Raw genomic sequence first — 18196 nt, forward strand, 5'->3', positions numbered from 1 at the left:
GGAAATCTGGACCACGTCACGGCAGTGGAGCAGGGAGAGGTAAGTATTTCAACTTTGCAAGTGCTGTGATCCTGAGCAAGCAGGGGGGGCCCACTTGTTGGCATTGGCACTGGCACAGGGCCCCTCAAAGTACAGCGGTGTGTTTGCACGGCGGGGGCGCCTCCCACCGGCAGCAACACTTTTGCGTACTATGAGAGGCCCTGTGCCAGTGACATCGCCAACTAGTATTCCTCCCCCCACCTGATGAAGGAACCTGCACTTTCATCTGCACCTTCCTCTTTGTCCCCGTGTAAGGTGGTATGGTATGCGGGAAGAGCAACTTGACTTTCAGCAGGGTCACAATGTTGTTGTGTAGCATGCACGGGGAATGTTGCGTTATGGGTCAATGTACCAGCAGACTCATCTATCACTGGCTGGGCAATGGGCACGATGAAGTGGAAACACAGATATAGGCCCAAAGAATAAAGTGGGCTAAATGCAGTTCAAAATTGGTAACACAGGAATAACCAGGGGGCATTGCAGTGGAGGACAACTGGAATAAGAGGCTGACACAGAGAGTAGGGCCAAATCAGTAAGTAGTCGAAATGCAGTTCAAAATTGGCAACCGTAGTAAACAGGCGGCACAGCTTTGTTCAGTGGAGGAGAACAGCAAGGAGTGGCAGACACCGATAGTAGGCCCCAACCCAACTAGTAGGCCAAATGCAGTCTAACATTAACAACTACTTAACGAGAGCCTGAAAATGGAATTTCAGGACAGGAAACCAGGAGAACAGCAAGGAGTGGCAGACACCGATAGTAGGCCCCAAACCAACTAGTACGCCAAATGCAGTTGTTCCATTTAACCACAATTTAATGAGAGCCTGAAGATAGAAGCTCAGGAAAGGCAACCTGGGGAACACCTTGGAGTGTAACACACCATCTCTCTCCACCCCATACCCAATTTGTAGGCCTAATGCAGTGTAGTTTCCAAGAACTACTAAACGAGAGCCGGAAGATCGAAGCTCAGGAAAGGCAACCTGGGGAACACCTTGGAGTGTAACACACCCTCTCTCTACACCCCATACCCAATTTGAAGGCCTAATGCAGTGTAGTTTCCAAGAACTACTAAACGAGAGCCGGAAGATCGAAGCTCAGGAAAGGCAACCTGGGGAACACCTTGGAGTGTAACACACCCTCTCTCTACACCCCATACCCAATTTGAAGGCCTAATGCAGCGTAGTTTCCAACAACTACTAAACGAGAGCCGGAAGATCGAAGCTCAGGAAAGGCAACCTGGGGAACACCTTGGAGTGTAACAAACCCTCTCTCTACACCCCATACCCAATTTGTAGGCCTAATGCAGCGTAGTTTCCGACAACTACTAAACAAGAGCATGAAGATCGAAGCTCAGGAAAGGCAACCTGGGGAACACCTTGGAGTGTAACACACCCTCTCTCTACACCCCATACCCAATTTGAAGGCCTAATGCAGTGTAGTTTCCAAGAACTACTAAACGAGAGCCGGAAGATCGAAGCTCAGGAAAGGCAACCTGGGGAACATCTTGGAGTGTAACACACCCTCTCTCTACACCCCATACCCAATTTGAAGGCCTAATGCAGTGTAGTTTCCAACAACTACTAAACGAGAGCCGGAAGATCGAAGCTCAGGAAAGGCAACCTGGGGAACACCTTGGAGTGTAACACACCCTCTCTCTACACCCCATACCCAATTTGAAGGCCTAATGCAGTGTAGTTTCCAAGAACTACTAAACGAGAGCCGGAAGATCGAAGCTCAGGAAAGACAACCTGGGGAACACCTTGAAGTGTAACACAACGTCTCTCTACACCGGGGCTGATTCTTAGGAAGGAAGGCTGTTGGAAATAAGCATTGCGCGTCCGAGGGTGATTATATTCTTATTAGGTATATACTCACCCTCGGACGCGCCCTGCTTCTTTATTTGGAATGAATGTTTATTTGCAATGTGGTGTTGACTTTCTCTATTATTTTGGTAATTAATGATTTTATTATTTTCATTGTTTTGCATCTTCTCGGCAATAATATAAAGAAGACGCGACAGGACAACACTCGGTGGATGCCATATCTGTGTTTTCAATTTAAAAAACCTTTCAGTTAAATACTTGCAGGATAAAGTAATTGTAGCTGGTGGCCATTTTTAGTACTGTACCAGATTTTAGTTGTGTGTTTGTTTTTAATGTTAAAATGTCTGCATTTGATATCTCACCAGTATTTTCTTTTTTATAAGCAAAATACTTTTTATTTTATTTTATGATGTTGGTTCAAGGGGTACACGGGCAGCAGTAGACAGGTCAGTGTAGGCCTAGTGGAAGGAGGGACCGCAGACAGGCTTCGAAGCCCTAACATAATAAATTGGGCTGCCTGTAGGCAGTTTAAAATTGGTTCCAGGGGAACACGGGCAGCAGTAGACAGGTCAGTGGAGGCCTAGTGGAAGGAGGGACCGCAGACAGGCTTCGAAGGCCTAACATAATAAAATGGGCTGGCTGTAGGCAATTTAAAATTGGTTCCAGGGGAACACGGGCAGCAGTAGACAGGTAAGTGGAGGCCTAGTGGAAGGAGGGACCGCAGACAGGCTTCGAAGGCCTAACATAATAAATTGGGCTGCCTGTAGGCAATTTAAAATTGGTTCCAGGGGAACACGGGCAGCAGTAGACAGGTAAGTGGAGGCCTAGTGGAAGGAGGGACCGCAGACAGGCTTCGAAGGCCTAACGTAATAAAATGGGCTGGCTGTAGGCAATTTACAATTGGTTCCATGGGAACACGGGCAGCAGTAGACAGGTCAGTGGAGGCCTAGTGGAAGGAGTGACGGCAGACAGGCATCAAAGGCCTAACATCATAACATTGGGCTGTTGGCAATTTAAAATTGGTTCCAGGGGTACACGGGCAACAGTGGTCTGGTCAGTGGAAGTCTAGTGGAAGGAGTGACGGCAGACAGGCATCAAAGGCCTAACATAATAACATTTGGCTGTTGGCAATTTAAAATTGGTTCCAGGGGTACACGGGCAACAGTGGTCTGGTCAGTGGAAGTCTAGTGGAAGGAGTGACGGCAGACAGGCTAAGAAGGCCTAACATAACAAAATTGGGCTGGCTGTAGGCAAGTTTAAATTGGTTCCAGGGGAACACGGCCAGCAGTGGCCTGGTCAGTGTAGTAGTTGTAGAAAGAACGGACCGCAGACAGGCTTCGAAGGCCTAACATAACAAAAATGTCAAAACAATGGTATTGTCAGTGCCAGGCATTGAAGGATGTCAGCGCATAGACTAAACATTGGTGAAGCTGTGAGATATAATTTTGCTAGTGGTAGAGCACTGTTTGAGCTGGGGGGGGGAACTGTCTTGTGGCCGGCGGTACAGGCCCAGGGCCCCTCATATTACAATGGTGTGTCTGACGTTGGGTGCGCACCACCACCGCCAGAGACACTTTATTGTACTATGAGGGACCCAGTGGCAGTGCCTTCGACCAAAAGCGGGCACACCCACCTCTTCAGACAAACAACACTCTCACGGGTGCTGGCGCAAAGTGGCGATACCACGGCCCCGTGTGGGGAGTTTGGCCATTTTGTTAGGAGTAAACATGTCGTATGCTGGACAATCAGGTGCAGAAAATTACGAGATTGGAAAAGTCATTCAGAAGAGTCCACAGGCAAGACCTTTTCATAGGAAAGTTAGGTGTCAGCCGGGCAAGGTGGGGCAAAAGATTTCGAAATCCAGTTGTGGTTCATTTTAATGAAGGTTAGATCATCTACATTTTGGGTAGCCAGACGAGTCCTTTTTTCAGTTAGTATTGAACCTGCAGCACTGAATACTCTTTCTGATAGGACACTAGCTGCCGGGCAAGCAAGCTCCTGCAATGCATATTCTGCCAATTCTGGCCAGGTGTCTAATTTGGATGCCCAGTAATCAAATGGGAATGACGGTTGAGGGAGAACGTCGATAAGGGATGAAAAATAGTTTGTAACCATACTGGACAAATGTTGTCTCCTGTCACTTTGAATTGATGCTGCAGTACCTGTCCTGTCTGCGGTCATAGCAAAATCACTCCACAACCTGGTCAGAAAACCCCTCTGGCCAACGCCACTTCTGATTTCTGCCCCTCTAACACCTCTGGTCTGCTGGTCCCTGGAGCTCGTGTGAGAACGATCACGGGCGCTGTGTGCAGGGAATGCCAGAAGCAAACGGTCAACAAGAGTTGATTGTTTTGTTGCTAATATTAGTTCCAAGTTCTCATGTGGCATAATATTTTGCAATTTGCCTTTATAGCGAGGATCAAGGAGGCAGGCCAACCAGTAATCGTCATCGTTCATCATTTTTGTAATGCGTGTGTCCCTTTTGAGGATACGCAAGGCATAATCCGCCATGTGGGCCAAAGTTCCAGTTGTCAAATCTGCGGTTGTGCTTGGTTGAGGGGCAGTTGCAGGCAAATCTACGTCACTTGTGTCCCTCAAAAAACCAGAACCCGCCCTTGCCACGCCACCAATTTCCAATGACCCCGGGAAAGCTTCCTCATTAAAAATATACTCATCCCCATCATCCTCCTCATCCTCCACCTCCTCTTCGCCCGCTACCTCGTCCTGTACACTGCCCTGACCAGACAATGGCTGACTGTCATCAAGGCTTTCCTCTTCCTCTGGTGCAGACGCCTGATCCTTTATGTGCATCAAACTTTGCATCAGCAGACACATTAGGGGGATGCTCATGCTTATTATGGCGTTGTCTGCACTAACCAGCCGTGTGCATTCCTCAAAACACTGAAGGACTTGACACATGTCTTGAATCTTCGACCACTGCACACCTGACAACTCCATGTCTGCCATCCTACTGCCTGCCCGTGTATGTGTATCCTCCCACAAAAACATAACAGCCCGCCTCTGTTCGCACAGTCTCTGAAGCATGTGCAGTGTTGAGTTCCACCTTGTAACAACGTCTATGATTAGGCGATGCTGGGGAAGGTTCAAAGAACGCTGATAGGTCTGCATACGGCTGGAGTGTACAGGCGAACGGCGGATATGTGCGCAAAGTCCACGCACTTTGAGGAGCAGGTCGGATAACCCCGGATAACTTTTCAGGAAGCACTGCACCACCAGGTTTAAGGTGTGAGCCAGGCAAGGAATGTGTTTCAGTTGGGAAAGGGAGATGGCAGCCATGAAATTCCTTCCGTTATCACTCACTACCTTGCCTGCCTCAAGATCTACAGTGCCCAGCCACGACTGCGTTTCTTGCTGCAAGAACTCGGACAGAACTTCCGCGGTGTGTCTGTTGTCGCCCAAACACTTCATAGCCAATACAGCCTGCTGACGTTTGCCAGTAGCTGCCCCATAATGGGAGACCTGGTGTGCAACAGTGGCAGCTGCGGATGGAGTGGTTGTGCGACTGCGGTCTGTGGACGAGCTCTCGCTTCTGCAGGAGGACGAGGAGGAGGAGGAGGAGGAGGGGGTGCGAACGGCTACAGCCAATTGTTTCCTAGACCGTGGGCTAGGCAGAACTGTCCCAAACTTTCTGTCCCCTGTGGACCCTGAATCCACCACATTTACCCAGTGTGCCGTGATGGACACGTAACGTCCCTGGCCATGCCTACTGGTCCATGCATCTGTTGTCAGGTGCACCTTTGTGCTCACAGATTGCCTGAGTGCATGGACGATGCGCTCTTTAACATGCTGGTGGAGGGCTGGGATGGCTTTTCTGGAAAAAAAGTGTCGACTGGGTAGCTCGTAGCGTGGTACAGCGTAGTCCATCAGGTCTTTGAAAGCTTCGCTTTCAACTAACCGGTAGGGCATCATCTCTAACGAGATTAGTCTAGCTATGTGGGCGTTCAAACCCTGTGTACGCGGATGCGAGGCTAAGTACTTCCTTTTTCTAACCATAGTCTCATGTAGGGTGAGCTGGACTGGAGAGCTGGAGATCGTGGAACTAGCGGGGGTGCCGGTGGACATGGCAGACTGAGAGACGGTGGGAGATGGTATTGTTGCCGCCGGTGCCCTAGATGCAGTGTTTCCTACTACGAAACTGGAGATTCCCTGACCCTGACTGCTTTGGCCTGGCAAAGAAACCTGCACAGATACTGCAGGTGGTGCAGAAAATGGTGGCCCTACACTGCCGGAAGGGATGTTGCGTTGATGAGTAGCTTCATTGGCCGAGGGTGCTACAACCTTAAGGGACGTTTGGTAGTTAGTCCAAGCTTGCAAATGCATGGTGGTTAAATGTCTATGCATGCAACTTGTATTGAGACTTTTCAGATTCTGCCCTCTGCTTAAGGTAGTTGAACATTTTTGACAGATTACTTTGTGCTGATCAATTGGATGTTGTTTAAAAAAATGCCAGACTGCACTCTTTCTAGCATCGGATACCTTTTCAGGCATTGCAGACTGAGCTTTAACAGGATGGCCACGCTGTCCTCCAACAGGTTTTGACTTTGCCACGCGTTTTGGCCAAGATACGGGCCCGGCAGATGGAACCTGTTGCGATGTTGATGCCTGCTGCGGCCCCTCCTCCTCCGCTTCAGAACTGCTGCCGCCTGCACCCTGTTCCCCCAATGGCTGCCAATCAGGGTCAAGAACTGGGTCATCTATTACCTCTTCTTGTAGCTCGTGTGCAACTTCGTCTGTGTCACCGTGTCGGTCGGTGGTATAGCGTTCGTGATGGGGCAACATAGTCTCATCAGGGTCTGATTCTTGATCAGCACCCTGCGAGGGCAATGTTGTGGTCTGAGTCAAAGGACCAGCATAGTAGTCTGGCTGTGGCTGTGCATCAGTGCACTCCATGTCAGATTCAACTTGTAATGGGCATGGACTGTTAACTGCTTCACTTTCTAAGCCAGGGACGGTATGTGTAAAGAGCTCCATGGAGTAACCCGTTGTGTCACCTGCTGCATTCTTCTCTGTTGTTGTTTTTGCTGAAGAGGACAAGGAAGCGACTTGTCCCTGACCGTGAACATCCACTAACGACGCGCTGCTTTTACTTTTACCAGTTTCACGAGAGGAGGCAAAAGAGCTAGAGGCTGAGTCAGCAAGATAAGCCAAAACTTGCTCTTGATGCTCCGGCTTTAAAAGCGGTTTTCCTACTCCCAGAAAAGGGAGGGTTCGAGGCCTTGTGTAGCCAGACGACGAACCTGGCTCCACAGCTCCAGACTTAGGTGCAATATTTTTTTTCCCACGACCACCTGATGCTCCACCACTACCACTACCCTCATTACCAGCTGACAATGAACGCCCCCGGCCACGACCTCTTCCACCAGACTTCCTCATTGTTTTAAAAACGTTACCAAACGAACGGTATTTGTTGCTGTCACACAACTTACACGGTGAGCTATAACTTCAGTATGATTTAGCTACCCCTTTACAGGTGAGTGAGACCACAACGAAAATCAGGCACAATGTTACACACTCTGTTGTTGGTGGCAACAAATGAGATGGCACACACGCAGGACTGTCACTGAAGCGCAAATGTAAATATTTATCTCCCACTGATTTGTGTTTGTTTTTTTTAAAAGGGAGACTTCAGAAAAAAAAAAAATTAAAAAAAAATTATTTTTTACAGAAGAATTTATAAAACAAATAAAATGAAATGATTGTTTCAGGGAGAATTTAGGAAAAAAAAAAAAAAAAGGCTTTGTAGGGCCCACTGAGTGAGAGAGGACGCACACAGGAGTCAGGAGTGGCACACAAGCCCAGAGGCCAATATTAATCTCCCACCGATTGATTTAGTTATTTTTTTTGGTAGATTTTGGAACCCAAATCAAGCAAAAAAATTAATAGGCTTTCTATGGCCCACAATTGGGGAGAGAGAGAGATGGCACACCCAGGAGTCAAGACTGGCACACAAGCAGAAGGGGCAATATGAATCTCCCACAAATTTTTTTTTTTTTTTTTTTCAGGGAGACTTGAGAGAAAAAAAAATACAAAAAAAATGATTTTTTTCAGGAATAATTTAGAAACCAAAGAAAATAAAATGATTGTTTCAGGGAGAATTTAGAAAACAAATAAAACAAAAAATAGGCTTTCTAGGGCCCACTGAGTGACAGATGACGCACACAGGAGTCAGGAGTGGCACACAAGCCCAGAGGCCAATATTAATCTCCCACTGATTGATTTAGTGATTTTTTTTGGTAGATTTTGGAACCCAAATCAAGCAAAAAAATTAATAGGCTTTCTATGGCCCACAATTGGGGAGAGAGAGAGAGATGGCACACCCAGGAGTCAAGACTGGCACACAAGCAGAAGGGGCAATATGAATCTCCCACAGATTTTTTTTTTTTTTTTTTCAGGGAGATTTGAGAGAAAAAAAAAATACAAAAAAAATGATTTTTTTTCAGGAATAATTTAGAAACCAAAGAAAATAAAATGATTGTTTCAGGGAGAATTTAGAAAACAAATAAAACAAAAAATAGGCTTTCTAGGGCCCACTGAGTGACAGATGACGCACACAGGAGTCAGGAGTGGCACACAAGCCCAGAGGCCAATATTAATCTCCCACTGATTGATTTAGTTATTTTTTTTGGTAGATTTTGGAACCCAAATCAAGCAAAAAACTTAATAGGCTTTCTATGGCCCACAATTGGGGAGAGAGAGAGAGATGGCACACCCAGGAGTCAAGACTGGCACACAAGCAGAAGGGGCAATATGAATCTCCCACAGATTTTTTTTTTTTTTCAGGGAGACTTTAGAGAAAAAAAATACAAAAAAAATGATTTTTTTCAGGAATAATTTAGAAACCAAAGAAAATAAAATGATTTTTTCAGGGAGAATTTAGAAAACAAATAAAACAAAAAATAGGCTTTCTAGGGCCCACTGAGTGACAGATGACGCACACAGGAGTCAGGAGTGGCAGACAAGCCCAGAGGCCAATATTAATCTCCCACTGATTGATTTAGTGATTATTTTTGGTAGATTTTGGAACCCAAATCAAGCAAAAAAATTAATAGGCTTTCTATGGCCCACAATTGGGGAGAGAGAGAGAGATGGCACACCCAGGAGTCAAGACTGGCACACAAGCAGAAGGGGCAATATGAATCTCCCACAGATTTTTTATTTTTTTTTTCAGGGAGACTTTAGAGAAAAAAAAATACAAAAAAAATGATTTTTTTCAGGAATAATTTAGAAACCAAAGAAAATAAAATGATTTTTTCAGGGAGAATTTAGAAAACAAATAAAACAAAAAATAGGCTTTCTAGGGCCCACTGAGTGACAGATGACGCTCACAGGAGTCAGGAGTGGCACACAAGCCCAGAGGCCAATATTAATCTCCCACTGATTGATTTAGTGATTTTTTTTGGTAGATTTTGGAACCCAAATCAAGCAAAAAAATTAATAGGCTTTCTATGGCCCACTATTTGTGAGAGAGATGGCACGCTCAGGACTGGCACACAAGCCCAGAGGCCAATATTAATCTCCCATTTTTTTTTTTTTCCAGGGAAAATTTATAAACCCAATAAAAAAAATAATAATAAATAGGCTTTCTATGGCCCACTATCTGAGAGAGAGAGATGGCATGCTTAGGACTGGCACACAAGCCCAAAGGCCAATATTAATCTCCCACTGATTGATTGATTGATTTTTTCAGGTAGTATTATGAACCCAAATCAACCAAAAAAATAAATAGGCTTTCTATGGCCCACTATTTGTGAGAGAGATGGCACGCTCAGGACTGGCACACAAGCCCAGAGGCCAATATTAATCTCCCACTTTTTTTTTTTTTCCAGGGAAAATTTATAAACCCAATAAAATAATAAAAAAAATAGGCTTTCTATGGCCCACTATCTGAGAGAGAGAGAGATGGCACGCTTAGGACTGGCACACAAGCCCAAAGGCCAATATTAATCTCCCACTGATTGATTTATTGATTTTTTCAGGTAGAATTTAGAACCCAAATCAAGCAAAAAAATTAATAGGCTTTCTATGGCCCACTGAGTGAGAGATGGCACACACAGGAGTAAGGAGTGGCACACAAGCCCTGAGGCCAATATTTTTCTCCCACTGATTGATGTTGTGATTTTTTCTGGTAGATTTTGGAACCCAAATCAAGCAAAAAAATAAATAGGCTTTCTATGGCCCACTGAGTGAGAGATGACACAGACAGAGATGGCACTCTAGCAGAAATGTCAATCTTAATCTCCCACAAAAAAAAAAAAAAAAGGAACTGTCCTTCAATTACTATCTCCCTGCAGTAATCTCAGCCAGGTATGGCAGGCAGCAATAAGGAGTGGACTGATGCACAAATTAAATAAAAAGTGTGGACAAACAAACAAGATAGCTGTGCAGAAAGGAAGGAACAAGAGGATTTGTGCTTTGAAAAAAGCAGTTGGTTTGCACAGCGGCGTACACACAGCAATGCAGCTATCAGGGAGCCTTCTAGGGCAGCCCAATGAGCTACAGCGCTGAGGAAAAAAAAAAAAAAAGGAGCTTTCACTGTCCCTGCACACCGAAGGTGGTGTTGGGCAGTGGAAATCGCTACAGCACAAGCGGTTTTGTGGTTAATGGACCCTGCCTAACGCTATCCCTGCTTCTGACGAAGCGGCAGCAACCTCTCCCTAAGCTCAGATCAGCAGCAGTAACATGGCGGTCGGCGGGAACGCCCCTTTATAGCCCCTGTGACACCGCGGACAGCAAGCCAATCACTGCAATGCCCTTCTCTAAGATGGTGGGGACCAGGACCTATGTCATCACGCTGCCCACACTCTGCGTTTACCTTCATTGGCTGAGAAATGGCGCTTTTCGCGTCATTGAAACGCGACTTTGGCGCGAAAGTCGCGTACCGCATGGCCGACCACGCACAGGGGTCGGATCGGGTTTCATGAAACTCGACTTCGCCAAAAGTCGGCGACTTTTGAAAATGTTCGACCCGTTTCGCTCAACCCTAGTAACCACCAGAGGGAGCCCAAAAACAGAACTCACAACACCCACCCTAGCAACTGTACGGTATATACTCTTTGGCGCCATCGCTCTCATTCTTTAAGTCCCCCTTGTTCACATCTGGCAGCTGTCAATTTGCCTCCAACACTTTTCCTTTCACTTTTTCCCCATTATGTAGATAGGGGCAAAATTGTTTGGTGAATTGGAAGCGCAGGGTTAAAATTTCGCCTCACAACACAGCCTATGACGCTCTCGGGGTCCAGACGTGTGACTGTGCAAAATTTTGTGGCTGTAGCTGCGACGGTGCAGATGCCAATCCCGGACATACACACATACACACATACACACACATTCAGCTTTATATATTAGATTAATTCCACAGCGCTTTACAGACATTATCGGCACCGTCCCCGACGGGGCTCACAATCTAGATTCCTTATCGGTATGTTTTTGGACTGTGGGAGGAAACCCATGCAAACACGAGGAGAACATACAAACTCCTGGCAGATATTATACCTGGTGGGATTTGAACCCAGACCCCTACTCTGCAAAGCAACAGTGCTAGCCACTGAGCCACGGTGCTGCCCAGAAAATACTTCTTATGGAGCTAAAATAATGCACAAGTTTTACGTTCATGTCAAAATGATGAGGCACACATGTGGTACCAAATGGCAGACTCACTATTAGGTCTCATGTACACAACCGATTATATCAGATGAGTGCTATCCTCGAATTTCATAGATAACACTCATACTCATGATATTCCATGGGGCTATGCATGTGTCAATATTTTTTCTACGGACCAAGCAGTCTGAGGTTAAAATCGGAGACATGTCCAATTTTGATTTGTGTCGGGTCAAAATCGGCAATGCAAATTAATGGGTCCTTGAAAAACATCAGATGGCACACAGATGATATTCGAGCGCAGCCTAATGTTTACGGACCGTGAGAATGGAAATGGTGGGAAAACGTCTCATTGTCTCATTGTCATTCCATCCCATAGAAATGAAAATGTCTTCATAGAAATGATCCAGCTCAATACTTTCCTAATCTCTTTTTAAATAATGCTTGCTTTTTTGCAATGAACTCACAGTATAAATTGCAATACTCAGATGGTGCGTTACCTAGTGAAGTGAGGTTTGGGGCGGTTTGGGGACATCTTTGCACCGGGAGTCTCCATGTGACTGGTCATTTTCAGAAGATTGTACATCCACATAGTTTTTAAAGCATAAATTGTTACCTTTTAAATTATTAGTTCCATAACATATTTATGAATATAAATGAGTGATTTTTTTTTAGTGAAATTTAATTCGCCTTCAATGTTATAAAAACACGTATATGTATTAAGTATGAAACAAAATGGCAGCTGGCTGAATTTGCTGTTTTGTGGAGCTGGAGAGGGCTGGAAAAACTATATAAAATCAAATAATAATAATGCTCACCTGACCTCTCATCTCTTTTTCCCAAATGGCAATCAGATATGTTCCTTAACCATCACTAACTATAATTACTAGTAACAACGTCTACTGTACACATGCATACATTAATCTATAGTTATCTGACTTTCATTACTATATTTACAGGCTTCAGGTGCAGACGCCCTGGAGTTGAATCTTTCTTGCCCCCATGGCATGGGAGAAAGGGGCATGGGTCTGGCATGTGGGCAGGTAAGAATTTCCCTTTCTTTCTTGTTACTTTCGTTAAGGTTAAGAGTTTTTTAACTTTGAATTGAAAACCTGTATGTAGGTCGGCTGAGCGGCATTCATAGAGCAGCGGCATTATAAGGTCTGAACTAGAATAGTAAAACATTACTGTATTTTTTCATTTTTTGACTAGCACTTGCTTATTTACTGTGACTTTTTTGCAACAGAGTATTTTTGACCTCTCTGTGCGTTTTTGTGTCTTCAAGTTCTTTGGTGGTGTGAACAGGCTTCTACAGACTTGTTCACTGTGCAAGTAGCCCATGTGTTTTTGGTTCTATAATTGTTCTCTTGTTTCTACAAGACTAGGGAGTCCACCACTCCTCTGTGGGTCATTTGCATTGTAGCTGTTCCATCCTGCATGTCCACATGTATATTTTTTCTCTCTGAACCCTGCTTATACAGGTACTATACAGATGATCAGGTTTTTAAATACATCAGATAGGGATTATGTACATTAGGTAGGACTGCTCTATTATGGGTATACCTTGGCGATTGGTGGAGCAGCTTAACATACATTTTTTTGCAAAAAAACGTATTAAATAAATACCCTGTATTTTTTCATTTTTTGACTAGCACTTGCTTATTTGCTGTGACTTTTTTGCAACAGAGTATTTTTTTACCTCTCTGTGTGTTTTTGTGTCTTAAAACATTACAAAGCGTTAAGGGGTTGTCCACTACTGAGTAATCTTAGCTTAACCTATTCAGGACCTGAAATAAAATAAAAACATTATATGCTCCTGCTACATCCCGTAGCGGCACCATTCCAGTGTTCCCAATGGCGATGTTACATTGTTGTGAGGAAAACGATGGGAAGGTATCACTTACGCGCTGCTGAGATGAAATCCTTAAAACCAAATCATTTACAGATATGTTAAAACTAATGGTGTCGTTCAAAAATACAACATGTCCCACACACACGAAAAAAAAAGACATCACGTGGCCATATTGATGGAAAAATAAAAAAGTTATGGCTCTGCGAAGAAAGGGGGGCAAAAAACGAAAACTCAAAAATGGAAAATCTGAACTCTAGAATTACTTGCTTCAACAAAAAAAGAAACAAAAATATACACAAATCAGTACATTCACATATACAGTGGGGCAAAAAAGTATTTAGTCAGTCAGCAATAGTGCAAGTTCCACCACTTAAAAAGATGAGAGGCGTCTGTAATTTACATCATAGGTAGACCTCAACTATGGGAGACAAACTGAGAAAAAAAAATCCAGAAAATCACATTGTCTGTTTTTTTATCATTTTTTTTGCATATTATGGTGGAAAATAAGTATTTGGTCAGAAACAAACAATCAAGATTTCTGGCTCTCACAGACCTGTAACTTCTTCTTTTAGAGTCTCCTCTTTCCTCCACTCATTACCTGTAGTAATGGCACCTGTTTAAACTTGTTATCAGTATAAAAAGACACCTGTGCACACCCTCAAACAGTCTGACTCCAAACTCCACTATGGTGAAGACCAAAGAGCTGTCAAAGGACACCAGAAACAAAATTGTAGCCCTGCACCAGGCTGGGAAGACTGAATCTGCAATAGCCAACCAGCTTGGAGTGAAGAAATCAACAGTGGGAGCAATAACTAGAAAATGGAAGACATACAAGACCACTGATAATCTCCCTCGATCTGGGGCTCCACGCAAAATCCCACCCCGTGGGGTCAGAATGATCACAAGAACGGTGAGCAAAAATCCCAGAACCACGCGGGGGGACCTAGTGAATGAACTGCAGAGAGCTGGGACCAATGTAACAAGGCCTACCATAAGTAACACACTACGCCACCATGGACTCAGATCCTGCAGTGCCAGACGTGTCCCACTGCTTAAGCCAGTACATGTCCGGGCCCATCTGAAGTTTGCTAGAGAGCATTTGGATGATCCAGAGGAGTTTTGGGAGAATGTCCTATGGTCTGATGAAACCAAACTGGAACTGTTTGGTAGAAACACAACTTGTCGTGTTTGGAGGAAAAAGAATACTGAGTTGCATCCATCAAACACCATACCTACTGTAAAGCATGGTGGTGGAAACATCATGCTTTGGGGCTGTTTCTCTGCAAAGGGGCCAGGACGACTGATCCGGGTACATGAAAGAATGAATGGGGCCATGTATCGTGAGATTTTGAGTGCAAACCTCCTTCCATCAGCAAGGGCATTGAAGATGAAACGTGGCTGGGTCTTTCAACATGACAATGATCCAAAGCACACCGCCAGGGCAACGAAGGAGTGGCTTCGTAAGAAGCATTTCAAGGTCCTGGAGTGGCCTAGCCAGTCTCCAGATCTCAACCCTATAGAAAACCTTTGGAGGGAGTTGAAAGTCCATGTTGCCAAGCGAAAAGCCAAAAACATCACTGCTCTAGAGGAGATCTGCATGGAGGAATGGGCCAACATACCAACAACAGTGTGTGGCAACCTTGTGAAGACTTACAGAAAACGTTTGACCTCTGTCATTGCCAACAAAGGATATATTACAAAGTATTGAGATGAAATTTTGTTTCTGACCAAATACTTATTTTCCACCATAATATGCAAATAAAATGTTAAAAAAACAGACAATGTGATTTTCCGGATTTTGTTTTCTCAGTTTGTCTCCCACAGTTGAGGTCTACCTATGATGTAAATTACAGACGCCTCTCATCTTTTTAAGTGGTGGAACTTGCACTATTGCTGACTGACTAAATACTTTTTTGCCCCACTGTATATATACCAAAATGGTATCAATAAAAACAGCCAAGGAGACAAAAAATAAGCCATCACACAGCTCCATTGACAGAAAAAAAAAATTGGTCAGTCTCAGGAAATGGTGAGACAAGCAAAAAATTACAAATTTGTAATTTTTTTTCACCGGTTTAATGAAATCTATCACCAGCGTTTTGCTACCTCATCTAAGAGCAGCATAATGTAGGAAAAGAGACCCTGATTCCAGTGATGTATCACTTAGTTTACTGATTGCAGCAGTTGTGACACAATAAGAGTTCTTAGGTGTAGAATGCAGCAAAGCTGAGAAGTAAACACAGCTCTCTATGTACAATGTCTATTGACAGTTAGCTGTTATCAGAGGAGGAGGCGGAGTTGACTTGGCAGGAGGTAATGATAATCTCCTAGTGATAAAACTTAATTGTAAGTAAACAACAGCACATAGATTGATAAGTGACTCATAGTTGAATTCAGTGTTTTTAACCCCTACCTCATGTTGTCCTCAGATTCCAGTGAGTTCTCCTTCAATGGAAGTCTTTAAACAGAGTATGGACAGACATCTCTCTGAGATGGTTTAGTGTGATGTCCACAGAAGTGCCTTCCAACTCTAACATTCTATGATTCTGTAATTCTACATAGCAAAAAGTTGCTGACATATTTGCTTAAAAAGTACAGGTTTGCAATCACTAAAATCATAGAGACATCATCAACGTCATAAAAAACAAAAGATAACATTGGAATTGCATTTATTTCACCATTTCCCCGCATTTAGATTTTTTCCTGTTTCTTGTAAATTATAAGGGTAAAACAAATAATGTCATTCCAAACTAAAACTCATTAGTCCAAACATTAGCCCTCATTTGGTTATGCTGACAGAGTAGTAAAAAGTTATGATTTTTTTTTCAATAAGTGAAGGAAATTACAAAACCCTAAATTCTGAAAACTCTTGGATCCTTATTAGGTTAAAGGGCTAGCATTGAAAAAAGCTTTTCTGTAAGACAGTGATAAAACAAAACATAACATATCATGTTATAATTCGAGTTGTCAGTTTCTTCACTTGTTCAGTATGGTTCAAAGAAACAATAGAAAATTACCTGTTGCTTAATTAAGGTTTTTGCGTTACATGTATTTAAAAAATGCAATGTTTTGCTACCATACAGTAATATGATCTGTGTTAGAAAAATAAATCATGCTGTTGCGATTTTCTGACTGACCACTAGAAGGAAGGATTATCAGAAGGCTCCATATCATCAAGGGCAGGATTACAGTGACAAGTGCCACCTCTATACATATTCAGAGAAAAGAGGGAGACACAAAAGCGCAAATAGGGTCTTATCAAACGTTACACAAGGTTGCCCACCAAGAGAACTACTTACCTGGTGAGATTGAAGGAAGGACACTGCTATTCAGTGGTCTTGTCTGCATGTGGTCATGGTCCGGCTGAAATAAGACACTAGAATACCGGCACCTCCGGTGAGGAGTTTGGTATGGTGAATTCAGGGCTGACGTAAAGCCAATAGAATTCCGGCTCCACCGGAGAGGAGGTGTTTGTGTGCTTGCTACTCCCTTACCACTGCTTTTGCTCTGTTAGGCAGCTGTGTTCCCCTGTGACGCTAATAGGGCACAGCGTTTTCCCTTCTGTGTGACTCTGAGAAGTAACAGAGTTCGCTTATACCGCCATATTGTGCCGCCATTTGCGAGCAGCAGGTTCGTCTCCTGCATGGTGGACCCGGGCTGTGAACACACCAATAATTATATTTAAATATACTCGGTGCGTTCTGCCAGCCCTAACAAAGTGTATGTACATGGTGTCATGATCCAGGCCGGGTTTTGTATCCTGTCTCTCTTTCCTGGTCTGATCATGTCAAGAGTTAACTTTGCTCTGCCTCATTCTGGGTTCAGGTTTGCTATTTAACTCCGCTGCATCCTGCAGGCAGTGTCAGTTATAGTTTCTGTCTATGGCGTGTGTAGCTGACTCTGCGTACCCTGATTCGTCCTGCTGCTTTTGCTGACTGTACCCATATCTGTTTATTCCCCTCTTCCCGTCCCCTCTCTGTGTTCCGCTTTTTTGTTTGGATTCCCTGGTTCTCGATTTGGCTTGGACTCTGACCTGCTGTTTTGTTTCTTGTCTTTGGCATACCTGCTCCTGACCAGTATTGACCCATTTAGCTTGTTTCTGACTCTGTGCTTGATTATTCCTTTGGTACTGCACTACAGACTAATATCGACCCGGCTTGTTTACTATTGTGCTGCTGTGTGCAGTCCTCTCTCCACTCTATTGCCATCTAGTGGAGCTGTATCTACCTGCATAGCAGCAGGGTGACACATGGCAGAAGTTATCAGTTTTGTTTCCAAAGTATCAAAAATAAATTCGCTTAACTAGATAATTCTTTATGCTGACTTATTAAACATTTAGCACTTGCGAATAAAAAAAATGAATAAAATTGGGCATTTTTTGCCTAAACTTGGAATTACATTGGATAGTTTTTAAAGCACCAAGGTGGAAATTAGCTAAGCATAAATGCGGTTTTCATTTGTTCTTAATGTTGATTCAAGGTCCCTGAAGCAAAATATTGGAGCAAATGTTTAAGCTTATTGTGATTTTGTGCTAAATGGTGCACAGCACTAATAGTATTTGGAATTCTCAGGCATGATTTGCTCAATGTGCATTGGGATTTGCAAAGAAAGTTGCGCCTATTATGTATTTTGTTTGCATTTAACCATCGCCAGGATAGTTTTGATCATTGTCCCAGGCCATTCAAAGACACTCTTTAAGAAAAGCAGATTTTTACATCTTGTTCTCAGTGGTACAGAAAAGTAGACCCATCTGGCTGAGTGGTTTCCCCATACAGTACTTCACGATTTACTAATGAATCTTATGAAAAATTCATGTCGAGCTGCATTTGTGTAATAGGATGTTACAATATTAAAAAAATGTTTT

The 18196-nt window shown here is 43.8% G+C and overlaps 1 protein-coding gene across 1 annotated transcript in view; it reads left to right on the forward strand.

Annotated features, from left to right (window-relative positions):
• The window catches only part of DPYD (dihydropyrimidine dehydrogenase), a 1420302-nt gene that overhangs the window by 995828 nt on the left and 406278 nt on the right, over window positions 1-18196 (forward strand). The window contains exon 16 of the mRNA XM_069737684.1: window positions 12440-12523. Coding sequence (XP_069593785.1) covers window positions 12440-12523 — 84 coding nt within the window. The remainder of the gene's footprint in view (window positions 1-12439; window positions 12524-18196) is intronic.

Source organism: Ranitomeya imitator, chromosome 8, assembly GCF_032444005.1.
Source record: "Ranitomeya imitator isolate aRanImi1 chromosome 8, aRanImi1.pri, whole genome shotgun sequence".
NCBI classification, from domain to species: Eukaryota; Metazoa; Chordata; class Amphibia; order Anura; family Dendrobatidae; genus Ranitomeya; species Ranitomeya imitator.